This window comes from Heterodontus francisci, chromosome 1 (assembly GCF_036365525.1).
Source record: "Heterodontus francisci isolate sHetFra1 chromosome 1, sHetFra1.hap1, whole genome shotgun sequence".
In the NCBI taxonomy this organism is placed as follows: domain Eukaryota; kingdom Metazoa; phylum Chordata; class Chondrichthyes; order Heterodontiformes; family Heterodontidae; genus Heterodontus; species Heterodontus francisci.
In genome coordinates, this window is record NC_090371.1 from 169490136 (window position 1) to 169518030 (window position 27895).

General features: G+C 43.1%; 1 protein-coding gene across 2 annotated transcripts in view; it reads right to left on the minus strand.

Annotated features, from left to right (window-relative positions):
• Window positions 1-11382: 11382 nt before the first annotated feature.
• plac8.2 (placenta associated 8, tandem duplicate 2) overlaps window positions 11383-27895 on the minus strand; it is a 139148-nt gene continuing 122635 nt past the window's right edge. For both annotated transcript variants that reach the window (XM_068014071.1, XM_068014016.1), the window contains exons 2-5: window positions 19917-20067; window positions 15869-15993; window positions 12175-12303; window positions 11383-11533 (exon numbers count right to left, since the gene is read on the minus strand). In XM_068014071.1, the coding sequence (XP_067870172.1) occupies window positions 12205-12303; window positions 15869-15993; window positions 19917-20025 (333 nt within the window). In that variant the 5' untranslated portion in view covers window positions 20026-20067 and the 3' untranslated portion in view covers window positions 11383-11533; window positions 12175-12204. The remainder of the gene's footprint in view (window positions 11534-12174; window positions 12304-15868; window positions 15994-19916; window positions 20068-27895) is intronic.

The following is a 27895-nucleotide window of genomic DNA, read 5'->3' on the forward strand; positions in this document are numbered from 1 at the left end:
AATTCGCTGGACTCTGGGGTAGGCCCAGCAGATTGGAAAACAGCAGATGTGACGCCACTGTTTAAAAAGGGAGGTAGACAAAAGATGGGGAATTATAGACCGGTTAGCTTAACCTCTGTAGTGGGGAAGATGCTTGAGTCCATTATGAGGGAAGAAATAGCAGGGCATCTCGATAGAAATTGTCCCGTTGGGCAGACGCAGCATGGGTTCATGAAGGGCAGGTCATGCTTGACATATCTTTTGGAATGCTATGATGACGTTACGAGCAAGGTGGACAATGGGGACCCAGTGGATGTGGTGTACCTAGATTTCCAAAAGGCCTTCGACAAGGTGCCGTACAAGAGGCTGCTGCATAAGATAAGGATGCATGGCATTAGGGGTAAAGTATTAGCATGGATAGAGGATTGGTTGACTAACAGGAAGCAGAGAGTGGGGATAAATGAGTGCTATTCTGGCTGGCAATCAGTCACTAGTGGTGTGCCTCAGGGATCGGTGTTGGGACCGCAATTATTTACAATTTATATAGATGATTTGGAGTTGGGGACCACGTGTAGGGTGTCAAAGTTTGCAGATGACACTAAGATGAGTGGCAGAGCAAAGTGTGCAGATGACTGTGAAACTTTGCAGAGGAACATAGATACATTGAGTGAGTGGGCAAAGGTCTGGCAGATGGAATACAATGTTAATAAATGTGAAGTCATTCATTTCGGTAGGAGTAACAGTAAAAAGGATTATTGCTTGAATGGTAAAAAGTTGCAGCATGCTGCTATGCAGAGGGACCTGGGTGTCCTTGTGCATGAATCGCAGAAGGTTGGTCTGCAGGTACAGCAAGTAATTAGGAAGGCAAATGGAATTTTGTCCTTCATTGCTAAAGGGATTGAGTTTAAAAGCAGAGAGGTTATGTTGCAGCTGTATAGGGTACTGGTGAGGCTGCACCTGGAGTACTGTGTGCAGTTTTGTTCTCCTTACTTGAGAAAGGATGTACGGGCACTGGAGGGGGTGCAGAGGAGGTTCACTAGGTTGATTCCGGAGTTGAGGGGGTTGGTTTATGAGGAGAGACTGAGTAGATTGGGATTATATTCATTGGAGTTCAGAAGAATGAGGGGGGATCTTATAGAAACATATAAAATCATGAAGGGAATAGATAAGATACAAGTAGAGAGGATGTTTCCACTGGCAGGTGAAGCTAGGACAAGAGGGCATAGCCTCAAGATTAGAGGGAGCAGATTTAGGACTGAATTGAGAAGGAACTTCTTCACCCAGAGGGTTGTTAATCTATGGAATTCCTTGCCCAGTGAGGTAGTTGGCGCTACTTCAGTAAATGTTTTTAAAGCTAAGGTAGATATCTTTTTGAACAATAAAGGAATTAAGGGATATGGTGAGAGCGCGGGTAAGTGGATCTGAGTCCACGAAAAGATCAGCCATGATCTTATTGAATGGCGGAGCAGGCTCGAGGGGCCGGACGGTCTACTCCTGCTCCTAGTTCTTATGATCTTATGAAATCAACAGACACTTGGAGAGGTTCGAGTTAATTAAGGATAGTCAGCATGGATTTGTAAAAGGACGTTCATGCTTGACTAATCTCATTGAATTTTTTGATGAAGCTACAGTGAAGGAGAATGAAGGGAATGCAGTGGATGTTGTTTATATGGATTTTAAGAAAGCATTTGATAAGGTATCACATAAAAGGCTGGTTAACAAAATTGAGGCTCATGGAATAGGAGGGTCAGTGTCCAATTAGATTTTTAAAAATTGGCTTAAGGACAAATACAACAGCGAGTTGTAGTAAATGTTTTTCAAACTGAAGGAGGTAGACAGTGGTGTTACTCAAGGGTCAGTACTGGGACCACTACTTTTTTTGCTGTATATAAATGACTTAGATCTTGGAATACAGAGTAGAATCTCAAAATTTGCCAATGACACCAAACTTGGAGGTGTGGCAAACAAAGAGAACAAAGAACAAAGAAAATTACAGCACAGGAACAGGCCCTTCGGCCCTCCAAGCCTACGCCGCTCCAAATCCTCTATCTAACAGTGAGGATCATCTGAACCACCTGCAATAGGACATAGATAGGCTAGCAGAATGGGCAAAGAGGTGGCAGATAGAATTTAAGGTGATGCATTTTGGCAGAAGGAATAGGGAGAAGTAATATATACTTAATGGCACAGTTCTAAAGAGTGTGCAGGGATAGAGGCAGCTGGGGGTGCATGTGCATTCATCTTTAAAAGTGGCAGGACATATTGAGAGATTGGAATCTTGGCTTCATAAATAGAAACATTGAGTACAAAAGCAGGAAAGTTATGCTGAACCTTTATAAAGCTCTGGTTGGGCCCCAACTGGAGTATTGTGTCCAGTTCTGGTCACCACACTTTAGGAAGGATGTGAGGGTTCTTGAGAAGATGCAGAGGAGATTTACCAGAATGGTTCCAGGGATGGGAGATTTTACTTACAAACTTAGGTTAGAGAAGCTGGGGTTGTTCTCCTTAGAACAAAGGAAATTGAGGGGAGAATTAATAGAGGTGTACAAGATTATGACAGGCTTAGATAAGTTAGACAAAGAAAGGCTGTTCCCATTAACTAATGGTACCAGGACTAGGGGACACAGATTGAAGGTTTTGGGCAAGAGATGCAGGGGGAATATGAGGAAAAACTTTTTTATGCAATGGGTGGTATTGACTTAGAACTCGCTGCCCACGAGGGTGGTGGAAGTGGAGACAATCAATGATTTCAAAAGGAAATTGGATGGCCACTTGAAGGAAATAAACTTGAAGGACTACAGGGATCGAGTGGGGGAGTGGGTCTGACTGAATAGCTCCATGGAGAGTGGCATTGACTCGAAGGGCCAAATTTGCCATAAATGACTCTATATTCAATTTTCATATTCCTCTTCCTTTCTGAATTTTCTCAATATTTAGCTCTCAATTATGTTCTTATGTTCAGGTTGTAGCCAGGTCTCTGTAATGGCTAGTACATCATACACTTTCAGCTGAATTTGTGCTTCGAATTCAGTTGTTTTATTTCTTGTGCCACATGCATAAGTGCATATCACTCTTATTAATCTGTGTAACTGTTGCACGCTGCCCATACATCCTCCTGATCTTATTCTCATACTTTTGGACTGAGAGTGTGGATTTTCCAAGAAGAGTTAAAAAAACCTAAGGCTGTATTTAATAGAGAAGGGAAAATTAAGGAAAAATCTGAAAACTGTTCAAATTTCTGAAAGGGCTTGAGAGAATAAATGATCAAAGATTATTTTCGCTGATCACTGATTGATGCAGAGGGGCATGGGTGGGGGGAGAGAATTTTTTCCCGCACAATTGTGCAATGTGTCTTCACAAGTGACTGCAACTCAAAAGAATGTTAAATACATGAAAAGGAAACATAATGGACCACGATTTGTTGTAGCAAGGCAATGAACTGCATCTACTGCTAGTTAGAGATGTCCTTGCCTGCTAAATGCAATAATATTTTGTGCTGCAAGTTGCTGAAAGTGCAAACTGATAACATCACAATGAAGGAAACTGGGCATCTGGAACCTGAGTGAACAGGAAAGCAGCTGTCTATCTCCATAACCAATCAAATTGAAGGATTGGGAAATTAAAAGCGCATGGGCTGAGAAAGAAGTGTAAATTAGTGTGTGTGAATTCAGTGCCAACACAAGAAATAGGGGCAGAAATAGACCATATGGCCCATTGAGCCTGTTCCACCATTCAATATAATCATGGCTGATCTTGGGCTTCAATTCCACTTTCCTGCCTGTTCCCCATATCCGTTGATTCCCTGTGAGACCAAAAATCTATCTATCCCAGCCTTAAATGTATTCGATGATGGAGCATCCACAATCCTCTGGGGTAGAGAATTCCAAAGATTCACAACCCTTTGAGTGGAGTAATTTCTCCTCATCTCGGTCCTGAATGATTGGCCGCTTATCCTGAGACTGTGCCCCCACGTTCTAGATACTCCGACCAGTGGAAACAACCTCTATCAAGCCCTTTCAGAATCTTGTATGTCATAGAGTCATAGAGTTATACAGCACAGAAACAGGCCCTTTGACCCACTGTGTCCGTGCCGACCATCAAGCCTATCTATTCTAATCCCATTTTCCATTACTTGGCCCATAGCCTTGTATGCTATGGCATTTCAAGTGCTCATCTATGATGTCTCAATTAGATCACCTCTCATTCTTCTAAACTCCAGAGAATATAGGCCCAATTTACTCAGCCTCTCATCACAGGACAACCCCCTTATCCCAGGATCCAATTTAGTAAATCTTTGCTGCACCACCTCCAGTGCAAGTATATCCTGTCTTAAATGTGGAGACCAAAACTGCACACAATATTCCAGGTGTGGTCTCACCAAGGCCCTGTACAATTTTAGGAAGACTTCTTTATTCCTGTACTCCAATCCTCTTGCAATAAAGCCCAACATGCCATTTGCCTTCCTAATAGTCTGCTGCACCTGCATGTTAACTTTGTGCATTCCTTGTACGAGTATCCTCAAGGCTCTCTGAACATCAACACTTACCAGTTTCATACCTTTTAAAAAATATTCTGCTTTTCTATTTTTGTGACCAAAGTTAACAACTTCACATTTCCCTATACTATACTCCGTTTGCACTGGAGTGCTGACTTGGGTTGCATTAGAGTGCTATCGTGGAACTTTGGTAACTGAGGAAGTTCGGTAAGGAGGGAGCGAGGAGCTCCTTTATTTCCTACCTGTCCTCAGAGTGAGGGGAGCCGAGAGCTTCCAAAAAGCACAGCTGACTGGGAGAAGACTCGGAGGGCGGAGTTCCAGACCGGTAAGTATAAAAAAACTTACCTCTGGTAAAAAAAACCTGAAAGGAATGTCACAGGAAAGCTGTGACCTGATTGGCTGGTAGGGAATTTTATTTTACTGAATTTGAAAATAAAACATTGATAAAAATTGATTAAAACCCTAATTAACTAACAAATAGAGTAACTAAACCAGAGGGAGGAGATTAAAGTATTTACTTAGCATTTAATATTTATAGTAGGAATCTAGCACTAGGGACCATATAGTTAATTATAACAATTTAGTAAGGATTTAATAAGTATTTATTTATTTTAAATTAATTTATTAATTAGTGCTAGAAATGTCAGTTAGAGGGGTGAAGTGCTTCACCTGTGAGATGTGGGAGGTCTGTGACGCTTTCAGCGTTCCGGACGACTACATCTGCAGGAAGTGTACCCAGTTGCAGCTCCTCACAGACCGTATGGATCGGTTGGAGCGGCAACTGGATGCACTTAGGAGCATGCAGGTGGCAGAAAGTGACATAGACATGGGTTTTAGAGAAGTGGTTACACTCAAGGTGCAGGCAGATAGATGGGGGACCGCTAGAAGGGGCAGGCAGTCAGTGCAGGAATCCCCTGTGGCTATCCCCGTCTCTAACAAGTATACCGTTTTGGATACTGTTGGGGGGAATGGCCTATCAGGGGAAAACAGCAGCAGCCAGAACAGTGCACCACGGCTGGCACTGTTTTTCAGCAGGGAGGGACAAAGCGCAGAAGAGCAATAGTTATAGGGGACTCTATAGTCAAGGGCACAGATTGGCGCTTCTGTGGACATGAAAGAGACTCCAGGATGGTATGTTACCTCCCTGGTGCCAGGGTCAAGGATGTCTCTGAATGGACAGGGGGCTTTCTGAAGGGGGAGGGTGAACAGCCAGAGGTTGTGGTACACATTGGTACCAATGACATAGGCAGGAAGAGTGACGAGGTCCTGCAGGGGAAGTTTAGGGAGTTAGGTAGAAAGTTAAAAGACAGGACCTCTAGGGTTGTAATCTCTGGATTACTCCCTGTGCCATGTGCCAGTGAGGCTAGAAACAGGAGGATAGTGCAGTGAAACACGTGGCTGAACAGCTGGTGTAGAAGGGAGCGTTTCAGATATCTGGACCATTGGGATCTCTTCAGGGACAGATGGGACCTGTAAAAGAAGGACGGGTTGCATCTAAACTGGAGGGGCACAAATATCCTGGCTGCGAGGTTTGCTAGCATCACTCGGGAGAGTTTAAATTAGTGTGGTAGGGGAGTGGGAACCAGAGCAGTAGGACAGCAAGTGAAATAAATGAGGGGGAACGAGTAAATAAGGCCAGTAAGACTGAGAGGAAGAGCAGGCAGGGAGATGTTGCGGAGCACAGCGGGACTGGTGGTCTGAAGTGCATTTGTTTCAATGCGAGAAGTATAACAGGTAAGGCAGATGAACTTAGAGCTTGGATTCGTACTTGGAACTATGATGTTGTTGCTATTACAGAGACTTGGTTGAGGGAAGGACAGGATTGGCAGCTAAATGTTCCAGGATTTAGAAGCTTTAGGCGGGATAGAGGGGGATGTAAAAGGGGTGGGGGAGTTGCATTGCTTGTTAAGGAGAATATCACAGCTGTACTGAGGGAGGACACCTCGGAGGGGTCGTGCAGCGAGGCAATATGGGTGGAGCTCAGGAATAGGAAGGGTGCAGTCACGATGTTGGGGGTTTACTACAGGCCTCCCAACAGCCAGCGGGAGGTAGCGGAGCAGATATGTAGACAGATTTTGGAAAGATGTAAAGGTAACAGAGTTGTAGTGTTGGGTGATTTTAACTTCCCTTATATTGACTGGGACTCACTTATTGCTAGGGCTTGGATGGGGCAGAATTTGTAAGGAGCATCCAGGAGGGCTTCTTGAAACAATATATAGATAGTCCAACTAGGGATGGGGCTGTACTGGACCTGGTATTGGGGAATGAGCCCGGCCAGGTGGTCGAAGTTTCAGTAGGGGGGCATTTCGGGAACAGTGACCATAATTCCTTAAGTTTTAAGGTACTTGTGAATAAGGATAAGTGTGGTCCTCGGGTGAAGGTGCTAAATTGGGGGAAGGCAAATTATAACAATATTAGGCAGGAACTGAAGAATTTAGATTGGGGGTGGCTGTTTGAGGGTAAATCAACATCTGACATGTGGGAGTCTTTCAAACGTCAGTTGATTGGAATCCAGGACCAGCATGTTCCTGTGAGGAAGAAGGATAAGTTTGGCAAGTTTCGGGAACCTTGAATAACGTGGGATATTGTGAGCCTTGTCAAAAAGAAAAAGGAAGCATTCGTCAGGGCTGGAAGGCTAGGAACTGACGAATCCCTTGAGGAATATAAAGACAGTAGGAAGGAACTTAAGCAAGGAGTTAGGAGGGCTAAAAGGGGTCATGAAAAGTCATTGGCAAACAGGATTAAGGAAAATCCCAAGGCTTTTTATACGTATATAAAGAGCATGAGGGTAACCAGGGAAAGGGTTGGCCCACTCAAGGACAGAGAAGGGAATCTACGTGTGGAGCCAGAGGAAATGGGCGAGGTACTAAATGAGTACTTTGCATCAGTATTTACCAAAGAGAAGGACTTGGTGCATGATGAGCCTAGGGAAGGGAGTGTAGATAGTCTCAGACATCTCATTATCAAAAAGGAGGAGGTGTTGGGTGTCTTGCAAAGCATTAAGGTAGATAAGTCCCCAGGGCCTGATGGGAGCTACCCCAGAATACTGAGGGAGGCAAGGGAAGAAAATTGCTGGGGCCTTGACAGAAATCTTTGCATCCTCATTGGCTACAGGTGAGGTCCCAGTGGACTGGAGAATAGCCAATGTTGTTCCTTTGTTTAAGAAGGGTAGCAAGGATAATCCAGGAAATTATAGGCCGGTGAGCCTTACATCAGTGGTAGGGAAATTATTAGCGAGGATTCTTCGGGACAGGATTTACTCCCATTTGGAATCAAATGGACTTATTAGCGAGAGGCAGCATGGTTTTGTGAAGGGGAGGTCATGTCTCACTAATTTGATTGAGTTTTTTGAGGGAGTGACAAAGATGATTGATGAAGGAAGGGCAGTGGATGTTATCCATATGGACTTCAGTAAAGCCTTTGACAAGGTCCCTCATGGCAGACTGGTACAAAAGGTGAAGTCACACGGGATCAGAGGTGAGCTGGCAAGATGGATACAGAACTGACTCGGTCATAGAAGACAGAGGGTAGCAGTGGAAGGGTGCTTTTCTGAATGGAGGGATGTGACTAGTGGTGTTCCGCAGGGATCAGTGCTGGGACCTGTGCTCTTTGTAGTATATATAAATGATTTGGAGGAAAATGTAGCTGGTCTGATTAGTAAGTTTGTGGGCGACACAAAGGTTGGTGGAGTTGCGGATAGTGTTGAGGATTGTCAGAGGATAGAGCAGGATATAGATCGGTTGGAGACTTGGGCGGAGAAATGGCAGATGGAGTTTAATCCAGACAAATGTGAGGTAATGCATTTTGGAAGGTCTAATGCAGGTGGGAAATATACAGTAAATGGCAGAACCCTTAGGAGTATTGACAGGCAGAGAGATCTGGGCGTCCAGGTCCACAGGTCACTGAAATTGGCAACGCAGCTGGATAAGGTAGTCAAGAAGGCATACGGCATGCTTGCCTTCATCGGTCGGGGCATAGAGTATAAGAATTGGCAAGTCATGCTGCAGCTGTGCAGAACTTTAGTTAGGCCACACTTAAAATATTGCGTGCAATTCTGGTCGCCACACTACCAGAAGGACGTGGAGGCTTTGGAGAGGGTACAGAAGAGGTTTACCAGGATGTTGCCTGGTCTGGAGGGCATTAGCTATGAGGAGAGGTTGGATAAATTCGGATCGTTTTCACTGGAATGACGGAGATGGAGGGGGGACATGATAGAGGTTTATAAAGTTATGAGTGGCATGGACAGTGTGGATAGTCTGAAGCTTTTTGCCAGGGTGGAAGAGTCAGTTACTAGGGGACATAGATTTAAGGTGAGAGGGGCAAAGTTTAGAGGGGATGTGCGAGGCAAGTTCTTTACACAGAGGGTGGTGAGTGCCTGGAACTTGCTGCTGGGGGAGGTGGTGGAAGCAGGTACGATAGTGACGTTTAAGAGGCATCTTGACAAATACATGAATAGGATGGGAATAGAAGGATACGGTCCCCGGAAGTGCAGAAGGTTTTATTTTCGGCAGGCATCAAGATTGGCGCAGGCTTGGAGGGCCGAATGGCCTATTCCTGTGCTGTACTGTTCTTTGTTCTTTTGTTCTTGTTGCTCGCTCACTTAACCTGTCTGTCTCACTTTGCAGCCTCTCTAAGTCCTCCCTGCAGCTTACCTTTCCACTGAGCTTTGTATCATCAGCAAACTTAGATACATTACTCTCTGTCTCTTCATCCAAGTCATGAATATAGACTGTAAATAGCTGAGGCCCCAGTACTGATCCTTGTGGCACCCCACTGTTCACTGCCTGCCAACTTGAAAATGCTGTATTTATGCCCACTCTTTACTTCCTCTCTGTTTACCAATCCGCTAACCATATTACCCCCAACACCATGAGCCCTTATCTTGCCTATTAGTTTTTTGCGGCACCTTATCGAATGCCTTTTGAAAATCCAGGTATACTACATCTACTGCTTCCCCTTTATCTACCTTTGTTACAGCCTCAAAAAACTCTAATAACTTTGTCAAACTGGATTTCCCTTTAGTAAAACGACGCTGACTTGTTCTAATCATACTATGCTTTCCCAAGTGCAATGTCAAGACTTCTTTAATAAAAGCTTCCAGCATCTTCCCAATGACTGATGTTAGGCTAACTGGCCTGTTGTTCCCTGTTTTCTCTCTGCCTCCTTTCTTGAAAAGCGGTGTAACGTTTGCCAACTTCCAATCTGATGGGACCATTCCTGAATCTAAGGAATTCTGGAAAATCATAGCCAGCACATCCACTATCTCTGCAGCTATCTCTTTTAGAACCCTAGGATGAAGGACATCTGGTCCTGGGGACTTGTCAGATTTTAGTCCCTCAAGTTTCGCCAATACTTTTTCTCGGCTGATATCAATATCCTTAATTTTCTCACTCTTTTTAGCACCTTTGTGACTGCCTATTTCTGGTATGGAACTTGTGTCTTTTACTGTGAAGACAGACACAAAATATTTGTTCAATGCCTCTGCCATTTCTTAATTCCCCATGATGATTTCTCCATCTCTGCCTCTAAGGGACCAACATCTACTTTAGCTACTCTCTTCCTTTTTATGTACTTATAAAAGCTCTTGCAATCTGTTTTTATATTGCTGGCTAGTTTCCTCTCATTCTATTTTTTTTCCTTTTTATCAACTTTTTGATTCCAGGTACAGAAAGAGAAATGAAGAAAGGGAAAGAAATATTGGATTAAGAGAGAGTGAAAAGATAGAAAGGAAAAGTTAAAAAATTTGCGATTTTAAATGTTAATTTTTTAAAATATCCAACTAGCATTAAACTTGAAGGAATGATGGTCCACAATTGCAATAGTTCATTTTCATTGCCAGAGGTGTTCAGTGGGAATAACACTTAGCACATCGTTGAAAGAATATCTGACAGCTAATCAGGCTTAATTAAATATGCACACTTCAGACTGTATCTGGAAAGAGCAAGGAAATGGGATTAGAATAGATAGTTCTTATGTGAGCTCGCACCAGCACAGGCACGATGGGCTGAATGCCTTCCATTTGTACCAACATTTCTATGATGTTCTGGTCTCATAGCACCCACCATTCTAAATGATTCTTATAGTAAAACATACAAAGTTAAATTTGTATTGTTTTTATTTGAATACAAAATTAATTACACTGGATTTGCTGTAATCTGCAATTTCTCAAAACAGTTGTACACAATAATAACCATTTTTCTCTTTTCTTGGTTTATTGGGTATTCTAAAGATGACATAAGGAGGCCGTTTTCCTTCTGTATTGCAGAATTTAACAGAAACTCAGTATGCTGCGAGAGGACATTTAAGGATAGAAATTCCAGTCCTGGGTGGGAGGTGGGGTGGGTTGGTCGGGAGAAATTGCATTTTGGGGCAGATTCAGCAATGTAGCAGTCATCATTTTTTTATACTGTCAATGTGATCATTCAGGTCATTCGAATTGTTGCTGTACGAGTGACTTTTCTTTGAAAAGCATTATTTTTGTTTTAATTTCATGATCTATGTGCTATTAAATATGAAAAAAACAACAAAGAATGTTCATTGAATGAAACTAGTTTCACATTTGGGGGCTTCATGGGAAATGACTGCAAAATAATTCTAGAAAATTGCAGATTTGAGATCTGACGTGAAGAAATGAATTCTCAGTTTGAAGCAAGTTTAATTGGGCTATTCTGGGTTCATTCACTAACATCTGATTTTTGTCTAACTTGGATCAGCCTGGTTTTGAGTTGGTCTGTTTCTTTCAACAACATTGATTTTATCTACATTTTGGGGAAATGAACTCTTCCATCAGAGAGAAAATCTGTGGCACTGTTCTGTACATCTCGAGAGCAGATCCAGAGCATCGCTGGTACAAGCTGAGGAGAGTTCCCATGCAGGCTATGAAATAGTATGTGACTCTGGGGATAAACATCTCAGGGCGATGACTAAAAAATTTTAAAGGAAAAAGAAATTACTGAAATATTGTGTGTCAGATTTTAATCAGTTGTTGCTGCAATGTTTGATTTGTTTGCTTCCGTTGCTCATTCCATCAATCTTCATTTTGTATCAGAGGAATTATACCTGCCAGTAAAGAAAGCTCATTAGTGGAAAGTAAGAATAAAATCAAAGTAAAGCATTTTGTATGAACATTTACAGAACATAAGAAATAGGGGCAGAAGTCGGCCATTCAGCCCTTTAAGCCTTCTCCACCATTCAATATAATCAAGGCTGATCTACGACCTCAATTTCACCTTCTGAAACTGATAGAAAAGTACTCCTCTTCCCTTCTAACTCTTCTGTTGGCGCTGACCTTATGCTTCCACAGGCACTAGCAGTCTCTGGTACTTTGCCTAACTGCACATCCTTCATGTATCAGTCTAAACAGAGCAGACTTTTGTGCACGACTAAGTCCCACAAAGAATAATAAGATGAGTGATCAGTTAATCTGTTTTGCTGGAGATGATAGGGAAAAAGGGAAGTTCCCCAGGAGAATCTTCCCACTATTTTCTGAATAGTACCATAGAATCTTTAACATTTCACTGATTGAGCAGATGGAACCTTAGTTTATTGTCTTATCTGAGATATTAATCTCATGTTGATCTTGATTTTCTATGTATATCCTGAAGTGGGTCTTGAATCCTCAAGCTTTTGATTCAAGATGACAGTACTGCCAATTGAGCCAACCTGACACAGAAGATTTTTAACTGGTTTCCTCTACTTACCATATGATCTGCAATATATCCAGAAAACCTCTATCTAATTCGGCCTTGATTATTTATTTCTCTTTTAATTTGGCAAAGAGAGCATGGGAGGCAACATACAGAGTTCCAGTAATCATTGCAGAGGGATCCCTGTAAAAAAATTTAAAAAGTACAATAAATAAACACTAACATATTCACAGCTACTCGTACTTATTTTTATATATTTCCGCAATCTCTCTTTATTTTGTCATCAATCCACTTCTTCTTGTGCAGCTTGGGTGTGGGAGAGGGAAACAATGGGTTTAGGTTGATCTGGGCTCTAGACTTCATTGTTATTCCTTAGTCTGAGAGGAATGCCAGCTGATAATGTCACTTTTTCCTGTATCTAAAATTGAATTTTTCACCCTTCCAATATAATGCAATAATTAATTGTATTTATATGGCACCTTGTTACCACACAGCATTCAAAGTCCTTCGCATAAGAAATGTTTTTGCAATGTCCTGCCTGTTGTTACATAGGCAAATGCATTAAATATTATGCAGACATCATGCAAAATTCTAATATATCAGATTAGTGTGTTAGAAGTGATTAATGATTTGTTATATCCTATGCCAGATAAGTTATCATGCCTGGACTTGGAGACGTAGTTGACCAAAATCCTAGTGAACCCAAGATGCTGCAGATTTCTCTGGTATATTAGTGATTTAAGATTAGAAGGTAAAAACTGTCATCAATACTACTGCTTTGCTCTGTTAAAGATTACATCTGATGGTCTTTGCATCAATCCAGTGGACTTCTCTCATGGGCATGAGACTCCCTCATTAGTGATCATTGTGTCCTCTGATGGGTGTTCCTGGGTCCTTAGCAACAGCTTGCAGATTTCCAGGTTTCTTCTGCTGGATATTCCAGTCTCCATTAGGAACTGTCCTGTTTTTCCCTTAGTTGAGGCTCCATTATCAATAGTCCATGCTTCTTCTAGTAAATGAACCAGCCTCTCTGAAGGATGCTTACTCCAAGACCACCCACTTCCTATATACAATTGTTTCTTAGGAAACTAGTTTATGTATATCTGTGACATCACTGAAAGACTTACATTAAATAAAACTGTGAAATTTTGCCATTTAAATTATGAGGAAAGAAGGGAGAGAAACCTGAAAAACCTAAAAATGAAGGAGAACTAAAAATTTCCCCTATACTGTTTTGCTTTTCAGTTGAGGGATTTATATTACTTTCTTTCTGACCTGTTTCTAGACAAAGTTGGGTTTACGTTCAGGATTACAAGCTATGTACAGATAAAGCTGTACCCTAGTTTCATTGGTGGAGCTCTTTCATAATATTTGAAAAAGGAAAATGCTGTATTGTTTTATGTGTCATCTCCTATAATTCTCAGTTAAATATTTACCCATTTATTCCCAGTCATTTGTATCACTCTCAGGCTTCAGTCCCAAGTTTCTTATCACTATCTTGCTAGTCCTCAAGTTCTGGTTTAACCATGCTTGTACTGATAGACTTCTGGTTTGTATGCATTTCTTTCATTGTTAATTTTACTGGATTGTATAAAAAATTAAATAAAAATATGTTAAAATAATAAAGTAATAAGGGATTACCGAAAATTATGAAGTCTTTTGAAGACATTAATGCCACAACAAACCAGCCTTGCTTTATGGTGTTGGTTGTCAGTATGCAACCGTATGTACTTACTGACTGCAGGAACACAGAGCTACAGTATGTGCTCTGAAATGGTTCAATCATTGTATTATGAAACAGTAAAACTTCAAACAGACATTGATATGTTAGAGAGGGTTCAGGAAGAGTGACAACAATGATTCTGGAACATAAAATTCAAATTTATACAACTTGCATTTATATTGCATCTTTAATATAGTAAATGTAGCAAGGCACTGTACAGAAGTATAATCAAACAAACATTGACACAGTGAGCTTAAAGTCTAGATGACAAGGTACACTTGCCAATGGTGGAGAAAAAGAAGTGGGGAATACACAAGAGGTGAGATTTGGAGGAATGCAGAGTTCTGGGAGGATTGTAGGACTGGAGGACGTTACAGAGATAGGGACGGGCAAAGACATGGAGGGATTTGAAAACAAGAATAAGGATTTTAAAAATCAAGGTATCGGTGGACCTGGAGCCCATGCAGATCAGCGAGTACAGGGGTGATGGGTGTATGGGACTACATCCTTTAAAAAGTCCTTGGATGAGCACTTGGCACGTCATAACATTCAAGGCTATGGGCCAAGTGCTGGCAAATGGGATTAGGTAGACAGGTCAGGTGTTTTAATGCATCGGTGCAGACACGATGGGCCAAAGGGCCTCTTCTGCACTGTATTATTCTGTGTGTGTGACTAGATATGAGTTAGAACATGGGTAGTAGAGTTTTGGCTGAGCTTAAGTTCATTGAGGATGGAAGATGAGAGGCTGACCGGGAGAGCATTGGCATAGTCACGTCTGTAGGTAGCAGAAGTATGGATGAGGGTTTCAGCAACAGATAAGCTGAGGCGAGGTGGAGACAGACAATAGTAAAGAGGTGGAAGTAAAGGTCTTTGTAATGGAGAGGATATGAGGTTGCAAGTTCAGGGTCAAATAGGACAAGGTTATGAACTGTCTGGTTCAGTCTGACATAGTGACCAGGAAAGGGCTGGAATTGGTCACTAGGGGATAGAGTTTGTGGTGGGGTTCAAAGACAATGGCTTCAGTATTCCCAGTGATTAAGTCAAGGAATTTTCAGCCCATCAAGGACTGGATCTGACAACATAGAGTCAGTGAAGGGCTTGAAAGAGGTGGCGATGAGGCATAGCTGAGTGTCGTCAGTATACATGCGGAATCTGATATGTTTTTGGATGATGTTGCTAAGCAGCGGCATGTAGATGAGAAATAGGAGGGGGCTAAGGATAGATCCTTGGAGGAATCCAGAGCTGCCAGAGGGGGGTGAGAAGAGAAACCATTGCAGAAGGTATTCTGACTATGACTCAATAGTTAAGAATGGAACCAGGTAAATACAGTCCTACTCAGCTGGACAATGAAGGAGAGGAGTTGGAGGAGGATGGTGTGGTGCAAAAAACTTGCAGAGCTGATATTGTTTTCATTGAAAAAGAAAATGAGAAAGGGACATGATCCATATATTTAGAATACTGAAGGGCAGAGGTGATGTCTCTGTAAATAAGCTATTTGATTTAATTTGCAAATGCAAAACTAAATGGCCCAGGTTTAAAAAGGATGAGCTTCATGCAAGACTAAAGATTAGAAGAAACATTTTCCATATAAAGTGGTAGATATGTAGAATAACTTTCTAGCAAAAGCATTTGTGGATTATATCTTCAGATAGGAGCTGGATAAGTATCTGTTGGGAATGGGATCGGTAATGATAGGGATAGGTACAGATTGACATGACAAATTCTCCACAAGTTCCTGTGCTATTGTGTTGGGGGCTGGTGGTTGGAGTAAGAATGGTTTCTGGAGATTGGCAGGTCAAAGTTTAATTATGAACATGTGACAATAAATAAATATTCTGGAGTTTTGCTTATTTATCTTTGGGAATCAAGGAATATTTATGCAGAATTTTCCCTCAGGAAATTAAATGAGAAGGGTAGCATCTATAATAGGATAGATGTTCTGTTTTAAAAAAATATGGGCTTAAGAACCAAATGGCTTTTTCTTATTTCATCCTTTTATATATTTTTATAATCTGACCTACTTACAGAAATGTTGTATTTTGTTCTGACGAGAGTTCTCATGGCCATGGAAGTACCACAGAGACAACACTCGCCCATGTTTCCTGCAATTTGACAGCCAAGGCAAATTGTACAGAACAAACCACAGCAACCTAGAAATAACAAGAGACAGCATAAAATACAAAGATATCTCAAATTCTGTTGGAGAGAAATTAATGTTTTGGGTGCAGATTATACTTCAAAACACAAATTTGAAAAAAACATCCTCACTCAAAATGATGGTGCATTTTCCACTGATGCTGCTAAACCTGCTGAGTGTTTCTAGCATTTTCTGTTCTTTTTCAGATTTGAACATCAGCAGTATTTTGTTTTTTGTGTACAAACTCTCATTACTGTAACTGAATGAGATGCACCATTTAACTGACAGTAGTGACCAAGCCTTACTTTTCTGCTTCAGTAAAATTCCTGTCTTTAATAGCTGGCACTGGGCAGGGGGTGTAGTGGGGGGGTGGGGAGGCAGGGGGTGGGTGGTGGTCTCAGTTGGCTGGCTAGCTAGTATGTAATGTAGAAAACCACCAACAACCTGGGTTCAGTCCCCATACTAGCTGTGGTAGTTCATGGAGGCCTAGTTGCTCACCTTACCCCACACTTGAGGAGTAGTGACTCTCAAGCTATACATCACCAACTGTCTCTCTTTAATAGAGAGCAATGACTCTGGCTAGAACAACAATAGTTTGTACTTTTTTTCCCTGAAGAATTGATGTTTCTTTTACACAAGAAAGTAGGATTTTGTCTTTGTTAAAATCAGATATTTTTAAACAAGTTGCATTTATATAGTGTCATTAATGTAGAAAAACATCCCAAGGTGCTTCACAGGAGCATAATCAGACAAAAAGTGACACCATCAAAGAGGATATTAAGATGGGTGTCTAAAAGCCTGGTAAAAGAGGTAGGTTTTAAGTTGAATCTTATAGAAGCAGCGAGAGAAACAGAGCTGGAGAGACAGCGAGGGATGGAAGATCATTCCAGAGCTTAGAACCTAAATGGCTGAATGCACAGCCATCAGTGCTGGGGTGAAGTTGGGGATGTACACAGGCCAGAGTTGGAGGAACGCAGAGTTCTCAGAGGGTTGGAGAGCTGGAGGAGGTTATAGAGATAGAGAGGGGTGAGGCCATGAGGGATTTGGACAGGAGGATGAGAATTTTAAAATGAAAGCATGAGTGGACCGGGATCCAATGTCGTTTAATGAGCACAGGGGAAATGGATGAGCGAGACTTGGCGTGGGCTACGATAAGGGCAATAGAGTTTAAAATGAGCTTACGTTAATGGAGGTGGAAGATTCGGGGCCAGCCAGGAGAACATTAGAATAGTTGAGTCTGCAGGTACAAAAGCCTGGATAAGGCTTTTGGCAACAGATAAGCTGAGGCAGAAGCAGAGAGAAGCGATGTTATGGAGTTAGAAGCGGGCAGTCCTAGTGATGGTGAGGATATGGGATCGGAAGCTCAGTACAAGGTCCAAAAAGGATGCTGAGGTTGCAAACAATCTGGTCCAACCTGAAACAATGGCCAAGAGGAGGGATGGAATCAGTGGCAAGGGAACAAAACTTGGGTTGGGGGCTGAAGATAATGACTTCAATCCTGAAATTGTAGCTTGTCTACAATGGATGTTGGTGGCAATGGAGGGGTTGAGAGAAGTAGTGATGGTAAGATTTGCATTAATTATATACCTTTCATGACCTCAGGACATCCCAAAACAATTAAGTACTTTTGAAGTGTAGTCCCTGTTGTAACATAGGAAATGCAGCAGCCAATTTGCATCCCACAAGGTCCCACAGACAGCAACAAGTTAATGACCAGATAATCTGTTACGTTGTTGAGGGATAAATATTGACCAGGACACTGGGGAGAAGTCCCAGTGCTTTTCTTCCACTAACACTAAGATTATTTACAGCCACCTGAGGGAAGGCAGGGCATCTGTTTAATACCTAATCCAAAAGGTAGAACCTCCAGCAGTGCAGCACCAGAGTATCAGCATAGACTTTGTACTCAAGTCTCAGAAGTGGGATTTGAACCCACAAAGCTCTGATCCAGAGGGGATAATGTTACCACTGAGCAATGAGTTGACACCTACATATGTGCATGGAGTTTAGAATGGTGGTTTCTAACAACCAAGTAGTAGTCCAATGGCAGAAGTTAGTTGTATTGTAGTGGGAGTCGAGATAGAACACTTTACAATGAAAGGAATGTTGTCCTTATTTTACAGCCTATGATGCAAATGCTTAATGTACTCCTATCAAACTCCTTTCACTGTTTTTTTTGATTGAAGAATTTGATAGACACACGTTAAGCATGAATATAACCATACCTACAGTCATTTGCAGGGTTATATTTGCAGTATAGAAAAATATTGAAATTAGTCTTTTCAATCAGTTCCCAGGCACAGTTCTAAAGTTTATAGTGATCAATAGAATGGGACATTGTGCCTTGATCCTGTCCGTATACAGATTACAAATTGAGAAAATATTGTCCAAAGCATTTAAAGAACTTGGGATGGAATTTCCATGGGAGTTTTCCCAATCGCCTGCCATTTCCAGTGGAAACCCTATAGTAACACTGCAGTTTATGCCGTTTCTCCAAGGTATCCACCAATCTTCCAATAAAGTTACGGCAGGAGATTGAGAAACCCTGATGGAAATTCTGGGCATTTATTCTGTATAAATTGAATCATAAGTTGGGCTGCTGAGCTTTCAAAATATTTTGAGGGAAGGATTTTTCGTCCAATTTTCCTCCTATTGCTCATTTCTTTATCTTTACTAGGTTATAATTCTTCAGGTATTAGCAGCTCCTCAGTACATCATTCACGGAGCCATTCTTCATGCTTGAGTCCAGACAATGAGCTCAATCCTATCCTTACCAGACATCCACAGATGCACTTTCAAGTTGGAGTTGCTGACAGTAGCCAAGGTTGGGAATGTTGTCCAATTTTCTTGTCCTTAGTCATATTTCTGAGGTAATTTGCTGCACCCCAACTACTGCTGTGGCTGAGATCAACTAACTCTATTTGAGATTTTCTTGATTTTCTTGTTTATTTGCCTTTGTGTCACAACTTGTGATATGTTCACCCACTAAGTCATCAGGGGAGCTGTGGGGAGTTTCTGAATGAATTGAAAGTCAAGAAAAATCAAAAACTCTAACCCAAACAGTTGGAACTTCTGTTGCCCCACCCACGCTTTACTTGCTTAAAATCCTTTACATTTCTGATAGTTGCCAGTTCTGAAGAAGGTTCACTGACCTGAAACGTTAACCCTGCTTCTCTCTCCACAGATGTTGCCAGACCTGCTGAGTTTTTCCAGCACTTTCTGTTTTTATTTCAGATTTCCAGCATCTGCAGTATTTTGCTTTTATTGTAATAAGTATTCGTGTAACATACTCTTTTGACTTCCTCCAGGGCTGGAAACAGATACAGTTGGCCCTGTATAATGCTCTTACAGGCAAATAAAGTTAATCAGTGGAGCGAGGGTGGAGGGTAGGATCACAGATCCTACCACTACCATGAGGATCACCACTAATATATTGTACAGCCCCAAGGCAAGGGGACAGGCTGCACTCAGCTAATTTACATAATCCTTTCTTAATGGGATAGTCTTTTACTTAAATTTTGTTTGCATTAAAATATTTTGACTTTTTTGAACTGCAGTTACTATTTGAATGGCCTTGTAGTGGAAAGAATCTAAATAATTAATGAAACAACAGCTCCGTATATTGTACAGGCATGTCAGATAAACAGCCATAGGCTGGTTTGGTTACTGGGTGATTTGTATGCAGCTTTTTAAGACTTTTGTATACAGAGTGGCCATAGTCACATAAACAAAAGGAAAACAAATTGCATTTATGTAGCGCAATTCACGTCCTCGGGATGTCCCAAACACTTTACAGACAATGAGGTACTTTTGTAACATAGGAAAGGATAAAGGATGTTTGAAAGAACAGAAAATGAACTAGAGAACAGAAAAGACATTTAAATATGACTATGTCAGACGTTCCAAAACTATATACATAGATAGGGATTTTCTTACATATTCCAAAATCATCGCAACAGCTGCACAGTCCGGTGCTCCAATCCCTTTGTCCTGTGGAGACAGGCTGGGTCATTATCACTACGTTTCCTGCTCCAAACCGTGCCATTTTGTTTTTTTTCTTTTTGTTTCAAAGGGACACACACAAAATCTAGAAACAACAAAGAACTATTTTCGTGAAAAATGGGTGATAACAATGAATTCTGATACACAGCTCTAAAACTCTATTTCACTGCATTCTCCTAAGCCAAATATCTCAAGCAACCCCTCTTACTAAACATTTGCATCTACAGTCATTACTCTTCTCCTTAGAAAAAAACATTGGACTTGTGGGGAAAGCAACCACAATGGCAGTGCATTGGACTCAGCTAGAAAATGTGACCCTTAGTCCCAGCTAATAACACATTCACATCCAACCTTTCCCAAACTGGTGAGTGTCATCTGGGACAATTACCTGAAAAATGCCGCCTACCTTTCGTAGTGGTGGGGAGGGGCAGCTGGTGTTGTGAACAAGGACAATGAACCGTAACAGTTTAATTCATGAAATTAGTGTCATTGTGAAGAATTAATTTTAGTTGAGATGAAAGTCAAGAAAAATCAAGTTAAATTCACTGTCTAAATGAAGACAGACAGCAAGTGAAACACTGAGCACAGCAGTGCTCCAAGAAACAAGTTACAAGTGTGTGTTATCTTTCCTAGGGAGGTAATAATTTATTTATTCTTTCTTTCTTTTGGGCCTCCTTATCTCGAGAGACAATGGATACGCGCCTGGAGGTGGTCAGTGGTTTGTGAAGCAGCGCCTGGAGTGGCTATAAAGGCCAATTCTGGAGTGACAGGCTCTTCCACAGGTGCTGCAGAGAAATTTGTTTGTCGGGGCTATTGCACAGTTGGCTCTCCCCTTGCGCCTCTGTCTTTTTTCCTGCCAACTACTAAGTCTCTTCGACTCGCCACAATTTAGCCCTGTCTTTATGGCTGCCCGCCAGCTCTGGCGAATGCTGGCAACTGACTCCCACGACTTGTGATCAATGTCACACGATCTCATATCGCATTTGCAGACGTCTTAAAAGCGCAGACATGGACGGCCGGTGGGTCTGATACCAGTGGCGAGCTCGCTGTACAATGTGTCTTTGGGGATCCTGCCATCTTCCATGCGGCTCACATGGCCAAGCCAGCTCAAGCGCCGCTGACTCAGTAGTGTGTATAAGCTGGGGGTGTTGGCTGCTTCAAGGACTTCTGTGTTGGAGATATAGTCCTGCCACCTGATGCCAAGTATTCTCCGAAGGCAGCGAAGATGGAATGAATTGAGACGTCGCTCTTGGCTGGCAAACGTTGTCCAGGCCTCGCTGCCGTAGAGCAAGGTACTGAGGACACAGGCCTGATACATTCGGACTTTTGTGTTCCGTGTCAGTGCGCCATTTTCCCACACTCTCTTGGCCAGTCTGGACATAGCAGTGGAAGCCTTACCCATGCGCTTGTTGATTTCTGCATCTAGAGACAGGTTACTGGTGATAGTTGAGCCTAGGTAGGTGAGCTCTTGAACCACTTCCAGAGCGTGGTCGCCAATATTGATGGATGGAGCATTTCTGACATCCTGCCCCATGATGTTCGTTTTCTTGAGGCTGATGGTTAGGCCAAATTCATTGCAGGCAGTCGCAAACCTGTCGATGAGACTCTGCAGGCACTCTTCAGTGTGAGATGTTAAAGCAGCATCGTCAGCAAAGAGGAGTTCTCTGATGAGGACTTTCCGTACTTTGGACTTCGCTCTTAGACGGGCAAGGTTGAACAACCTGCCCCCTGATCTTGTGTGGAGGAAAATTCCTTCTTCAGAGGATTTGAACGCATGTGAAAGCAGCAGGAGAAGAAAATCCCAAAAAGTGTGGGTGCGAGAACATAGCCCTGTTTCACACCACTCAGGATAGGAAAGGGCTCTGATGAGGAGCCACCATGTTGAATTGTGCCTTTCATATTGTCATGGAATGAGGTGATGATACTTAGTAGCTTTGGTGGGCATCCGATCTTTTCTAGTAGTCTGAAGAGACCACGTCTGCTGACGAGGTCAAAGGCTTTGGTGAGATCAATGAAAGCAATGTAGAGCGGCATCTGTTGTTCACGGCATTTCTCCTGTATCTGACGAAGGGAGAACAGCATGTCAATGGTCGATCTCTCTGCACGAAAGCCACACTGTGCCTCAGGGTAGACGCGCTCGGCCAGCTTCTGGAGCCTGTTCAGAGCGACTCGAGCAAAGACTTTCCCCACTATGCTGAGCAGGGAGATTCCACGGTAGTTGTTGCAGTCACCGCGGTCACCTTTGTTTTTATAGAGGGTGATGATATTGGCATCGCGCATGTCCTGGGGTACTGCTCCCTCGTCCCAGCACAGGCATAGCAGTTCATGTAGTGCTGAGAGTATAGCAGGCTTGGCACGCTTGATTATTTCAGGGGTAATGCTGTCCTTCCCAGAGGCTTTTCCGCGATCTAGAGAATCAATGGCATCACTGAGTTCCGATTTGGTTGGCTGTATGTCCAGCTCATCCATGACTGGTAGAGGCTGGGCTGCATTGAGGGCAGTCTCAGTGACAGCATTCTCCCTGGAGTACATCAGAGACGCCATCTATGAGTCAGCTTTGACCACCTTTGCAGCAGCTTTTTCGGGAGCAGAGTGTGAGCGAGTGAGCAGCTGGGAAGGTCAGTTTGAAAGTAAATTTAATTTCCTTTTGTTTTTCGGCGGAGGCCAGGGGGCTGCTGGGTAAGTAAAACACTATATATTTGGGCGGTTTCTGAACCCGAGACACCACACTTGTCGTGTCTCCCACCCGCCCTCCTCCTCTAACCAAAAAAAAAGGACTCGGTGGGGTGTTTATAAGGTAAGGCTTTTTCGATTTCTCTGGTTTTATTGTGATTGGTAAAAACTTTTCGTTCCTTTTTCATTTAACTAAGTTAAGCTTAAGATTAAAAATGGCAGGAGATCTCAGACCCGTGTCATGCTCCTCTTGCTCAATGTGGGAGCTCAGGGACATGGCTGATGTCCCTGACTCCTTCACGTGCAGGAAGTGTGTCCAACTGCAGCTCTTGTTAGACCGCATGACGGCTCTCGAGCTGCGGATGGACTCACTTTGGAGCATGCGCGATGCTGAGGAGGTCGTGGATAGCACGTTTAGCGAATTGGTCACACCGCAGATTAGGATTGCTGAGGGAGAAAGGGAATGGGTGACCAAAAGGCAGAGAAAGAGCAGGAAGGCAGCGCAGGAGTCCCCTGCGGTCATCTCCCTCCAAAACAAGTATACCGTTTTGGATACTGTTGAGGGAGATGGCTCACCAGGGGAAGGCAGCAGTAGCCAGGTCCATGGCACCGTGGCTGGCTCTGCTGTTCAGAAGGGCGGGAAAAAGAGTGGAAGGGCTATAGTCGTAGGGGATTCGATTGTAAGGGGAGTAGATAGGCAGTTCTGTGGTCGAAAACGAGGCTCCCGAATGGTATGTTGCCTCCCAGGTGCACGGGTCAGGGATGTCTCAGATCGGCTGCAGAACATTCTAAAGGGGGAGGGTGAACAGCCAGTTGTCATTGTGCACATAGGCACTCATGATATAGGTAAAAAACGGGATGAGGTCCTACAAGCAGAGTTTAGGGAGTTCGGAGCCAAGTTAAAAAGTAGGACCTCAGAGGTAGTAATCTCAGGATTACTACCAGTGCCACGTGATAGTCAGAGTAAAAATGAAAGAATAGTCAGGATGAATGCGTGGCTTGAGAGATGGTGCAGGAAGGAGGGGTTCAGATTTTTGGGACATTGGGACCGGTTCTGGGGGAAGTGGAACTATTACAAATTGGACGGTCTACACCTGGGCCGGACTGGAACCAATGTCCTTGGAGGTGCTTTTGCTAACGCTGTTGGGGAGGGTTTAAACTAATGTGGCAGGGGGATGGGAACCAATTGAGGTCAGTTGACAGTAAGGAGGTAGTAACAAAAGCCTGTAAGGAACTAGATAATGAAGTCAGTGTGACTAAGGGGAAGAGCAAGCAGGGAGCAGATGATGAATATAAAGGGACTGGTGGTCTGAGGTGCATTTGTTTTAATGCAAGAAGTGTAGTAGGTAAGGCAGATGAACTTAGGGCTTGGATTAGTACCTGGGAGTATGATGTTATTGCTATTACTGAGACTTGGTTGAGGGAAGGGCATGATTGGCAACTAAATATCCCAGGATATCGATGCTTCAGGCGGGATAGAGAGGGAGGTAAAAGGGGTGGAGGAGTTGCATTACTGGTCAAAGAGGATATCACAGCTGTGCTGAAGGAGGGCACTATGGAGGACTCGAGCAGTGAGGCAATATGGACAGAACTCAGAAATAGGAAGGGTGCGGTAACAATGTTGGGGCTGTACTACAGGCCTCCCAACAGCGAGCGTGAGATAGAGGTACAAATATGTAAACAGATTATGGAAAGATGTAGGAGCAACAGGGTGGTGGTGATAGGAGATTTTAATTTTCCCAACATTGACTGGGATTCGCTTAGTGTTAGAGGTCCAGATGGAGCAGAATTTGTAAGGAGCATCCAGGAGGGTTTTCTAGAGCAGTATGTAAATAGTCCAACTCGGGAAGGGGCCATACTGGACCTGGTGTTGGGGAATGAGCCCGGCCAGGTTGTTGAAGTTTCAGTAGGGGACTACTTTGGGAATAGTGATCACAATTCCGTAAGCTTTAAAATACTCATGGACAAAGACGAGAGTGGTCCTAAAGGAAGAGTGCTAAATTGGGGGAAGGCCAACTATACCAAAATTCGGCAGGAGCTGGGAAATGTAGATTGGGAGCAGCTGTTTGAAGGTAAATCCACATGTGATATGTGGGAGGCTTTTAAAGAGAGGTTGATTAGCGTGCAGGAGAGACATGTTCCTGTGAAAATGAGGGATAGAAATGGCAAGATTAGGGAACATGGATGACAGGTGAAATTGTGAGACGAGCTAAGAGGAAAAAGGAAGCATACATAAGGTCTAGGCGGCTGATGAAAGACGAAGCTTTGAAAGAATATCTGGAATGTAGGACCAATCTGAAACGAGGAATTAAGAGGGCTAAAAGGGGTCATGAAATATCTTTAGCAAACAGGGTTAAGGAAAATCCCAAAGCCTTTTATTCATATATAAGGAGAAAGAGGGTAACTAGAGAAAGGATTGGCCCACTCAAGGACAAAGGAGGAATGTTATGCTTGGACTCAGAGAAAATGGGTGAGATTCTAAACGAGTACTTTGCATCGGTATTCACCGAGGAGAGGGACATGACGGATGTTGAGGTTAGGAACAGATGTTTGATTACTCTAGGTCAAGTCGGCATAAGGAGGGAGGAAGTGTTGGGTATTCTAAAGGGCATTAAGGTGGACAAGTCCCCAGGTCCGGATGGGATCTATCCCAGGTTACTGAGGGAAGCGAGAGAGGAAATAGCTGGGGCCTTAACAGATATCTTTGCAGCATCCTTAAACACGGGTGAGGTCCCGGAGGACTGGAGAATTGCTAATGTTGTCCCCTTGTTTAAGAAGGGTAGCAGGGATAATCCAGGTAATTATAGACCGGTGAGCCTGACGTCAGTGGTAGGGAAGCTGCTGGAGAAGATACTGAGGGATAGGATCTATTCCCATTTGGAAGAAAATGGGCTCATCAGTGATAGGCAACATGGTTTTGTGCAGGGAAGGTCATGTCTTACCAACTTAATAGAATTCTTTGAGGAAGTGACAAAGTTGATTGATGAGGGAAGGGCTGTCGATGTCATATACATGGACTTCAGTAAGGCGTTTGATAAGGTTCCCCATGGCAGGCTGATGGAGAAAGTGAAGGCGCATGGGGTCCAAGGTGTACTAGCTAGATGGATAAAGAACTGGCTGGGCAACAGGATACAGAGAGTAGCAGTAGAAGGGAGTTTCTCAAAATGGAGACGTGTGACCAGTGGTGTTCCACAGGGATCCGTGCTGGGACCACTGTTGTTTGTGATATACATTAATGATTTGGAGGAAAGTATAGGTGGACTGATTAGCAAGTTTGCAGACGACACTAAGATTGGTGGAGTAGCAGATAGTGAAGGGGACTGTCAGAGAATACAGCAGAATATAGATAGATTGGAGAGTTGGGCAGAGAAATGGCAGATGGAGTTCAATCAGGGCAAATGCAAGGTGATGCATTTTGGAAGATCCAATTCAAGAGTGAACTATACAGTAAATGGAAAGGTCCTGGGGAAAATTGATGTCCAGAGAGATTTGGGTGTTCAGGTCCACTGTTCCCTGAAGGTGGCAACGCAGGTAAATAGAGTGGTCAAGAAGGCATACGGCATGCTTTCCTTCATCGGACGGGGCATTGAGTACAAGAGTTGGCAGGTCATGTTACAGTTGTATAGGACTTTGGTTCGGCCACATTTGAAATACTGCGTACAGTTCTGGTCGCCACATTATCAAAAGGATGTGGATGCTTTGTAGAGGGTGCAGAGGAGGTTCACCAGGATGTTGCCTGGTATGGAGGGCGCTAGCTATGAAGAGAGGTTGAGTAGATAAGGATTATTTTCATTAGAAAGACGGAGGTTGAGGGGGGACCTGATTGAGGTGTACAAAATCATGAGAGGTATAGACAGGGTGGATAGCAAGAGGCTTTTTCCCAGAGTGGGGGTTTCAATTACTAGAGGACACGAGTTCAAAGTGAAAGGGGAAAAGTTTAGGGGGGATATGCGTGGAAAGTTCTTTACGCAGAGGGTGGTGGGCACCTGGAACGCATTGCCAGCGGAGGTGGTAGATGCGGGCACGATGGAGTCTTTTAAGATGTATCTAGACAGATACATGAATGGGCAGGAAGAAAAGAGATACAGAAACTTAGAAAATAGGGGACATGTTTAGAGAGAGGATCTGCATCGGCGCAGGCTTGGAGGGCCGAAGGGCCTGTTCCTGTGCTGTAATTATCTTTGTTCTTTGTTCTTTGTACCTACGGCAAAAGTGCGAAGAGAAATGCAGACTGGTTTCAATCTCATAATGAAGAGCTGGAACCTGTCATAGCCGCTAAGCGCATTGCACTGTTGAACTACAAGAAAGCCCCCAGCGATTTAACATCCGCAGCACTTAAAGCAGCCAGAAGTACTGCACAAAGAACAGCTAGGCGTTGCGCAAACGACTACTGGCAACACCTATGCAGTCATATTCAGCTGACCTCAGACACTGGAAACATCAGAGGAATGTATGATGGCATGAAGAGAGCTCTTGGGCCAACCATCAAGAAGATCGCCCCCCTCAAATCTAAATCGGGGGACATAATCACTGACCAACGCAAACAGATGGACCGCTGGGTTGAGCACTACCTAGAACTTTATTTATTACATTGTCACTAATCCATAGTAAAAAGTTTTGGATTAACAAACAGGCTTGTTTTGGTTTTGCACATTTTTATTCCTCTTCCAGATCAGGACAGCTCCCTGCATTTGTTTTTTCACGTTAAACAAATAGTACATATCAACCTGTTATACTGGAGGCAGGAAACTGTGACATTCCCATCTTGTGCTGTGCTATTCAACTCCCTGGTGATCAGCCCTTCCCAGAATAGATATAGTGGAGAATTTAAACCCCGAGCATGTGTGGGTTGGGGGAAGTAAATATTTTCAAAATCTCCAACCCTGACTCCAAACCACCTTTAACCCGCCTACTCACTTTAAGTTGGAGGGTGAGAAACCCATCCACTCTCTGGATGTGAGTTGGTCGTTGAAATCTTTTAAGGCAGCTGTGTGTCTTTATTTTAATGGAATTTATTTATTTATATTCTTCTGGTTTCTGGAAGATAAAAGGAGAAGAAAAGGGCTGGATTCATGAGGTAAGTGCTTTTATTGCACTACTTGTGGATCAGCAGGAGTAGGAATGTTTCCTCCAGGTCCAACAAGCTTAACTTCACATGATTAGAGTCCCATGATGTCCGATTCATTCCCCACACTCCCCTGCGATGTTCGTTTTCCTCTGCACTTCCCCAATCCCAATTA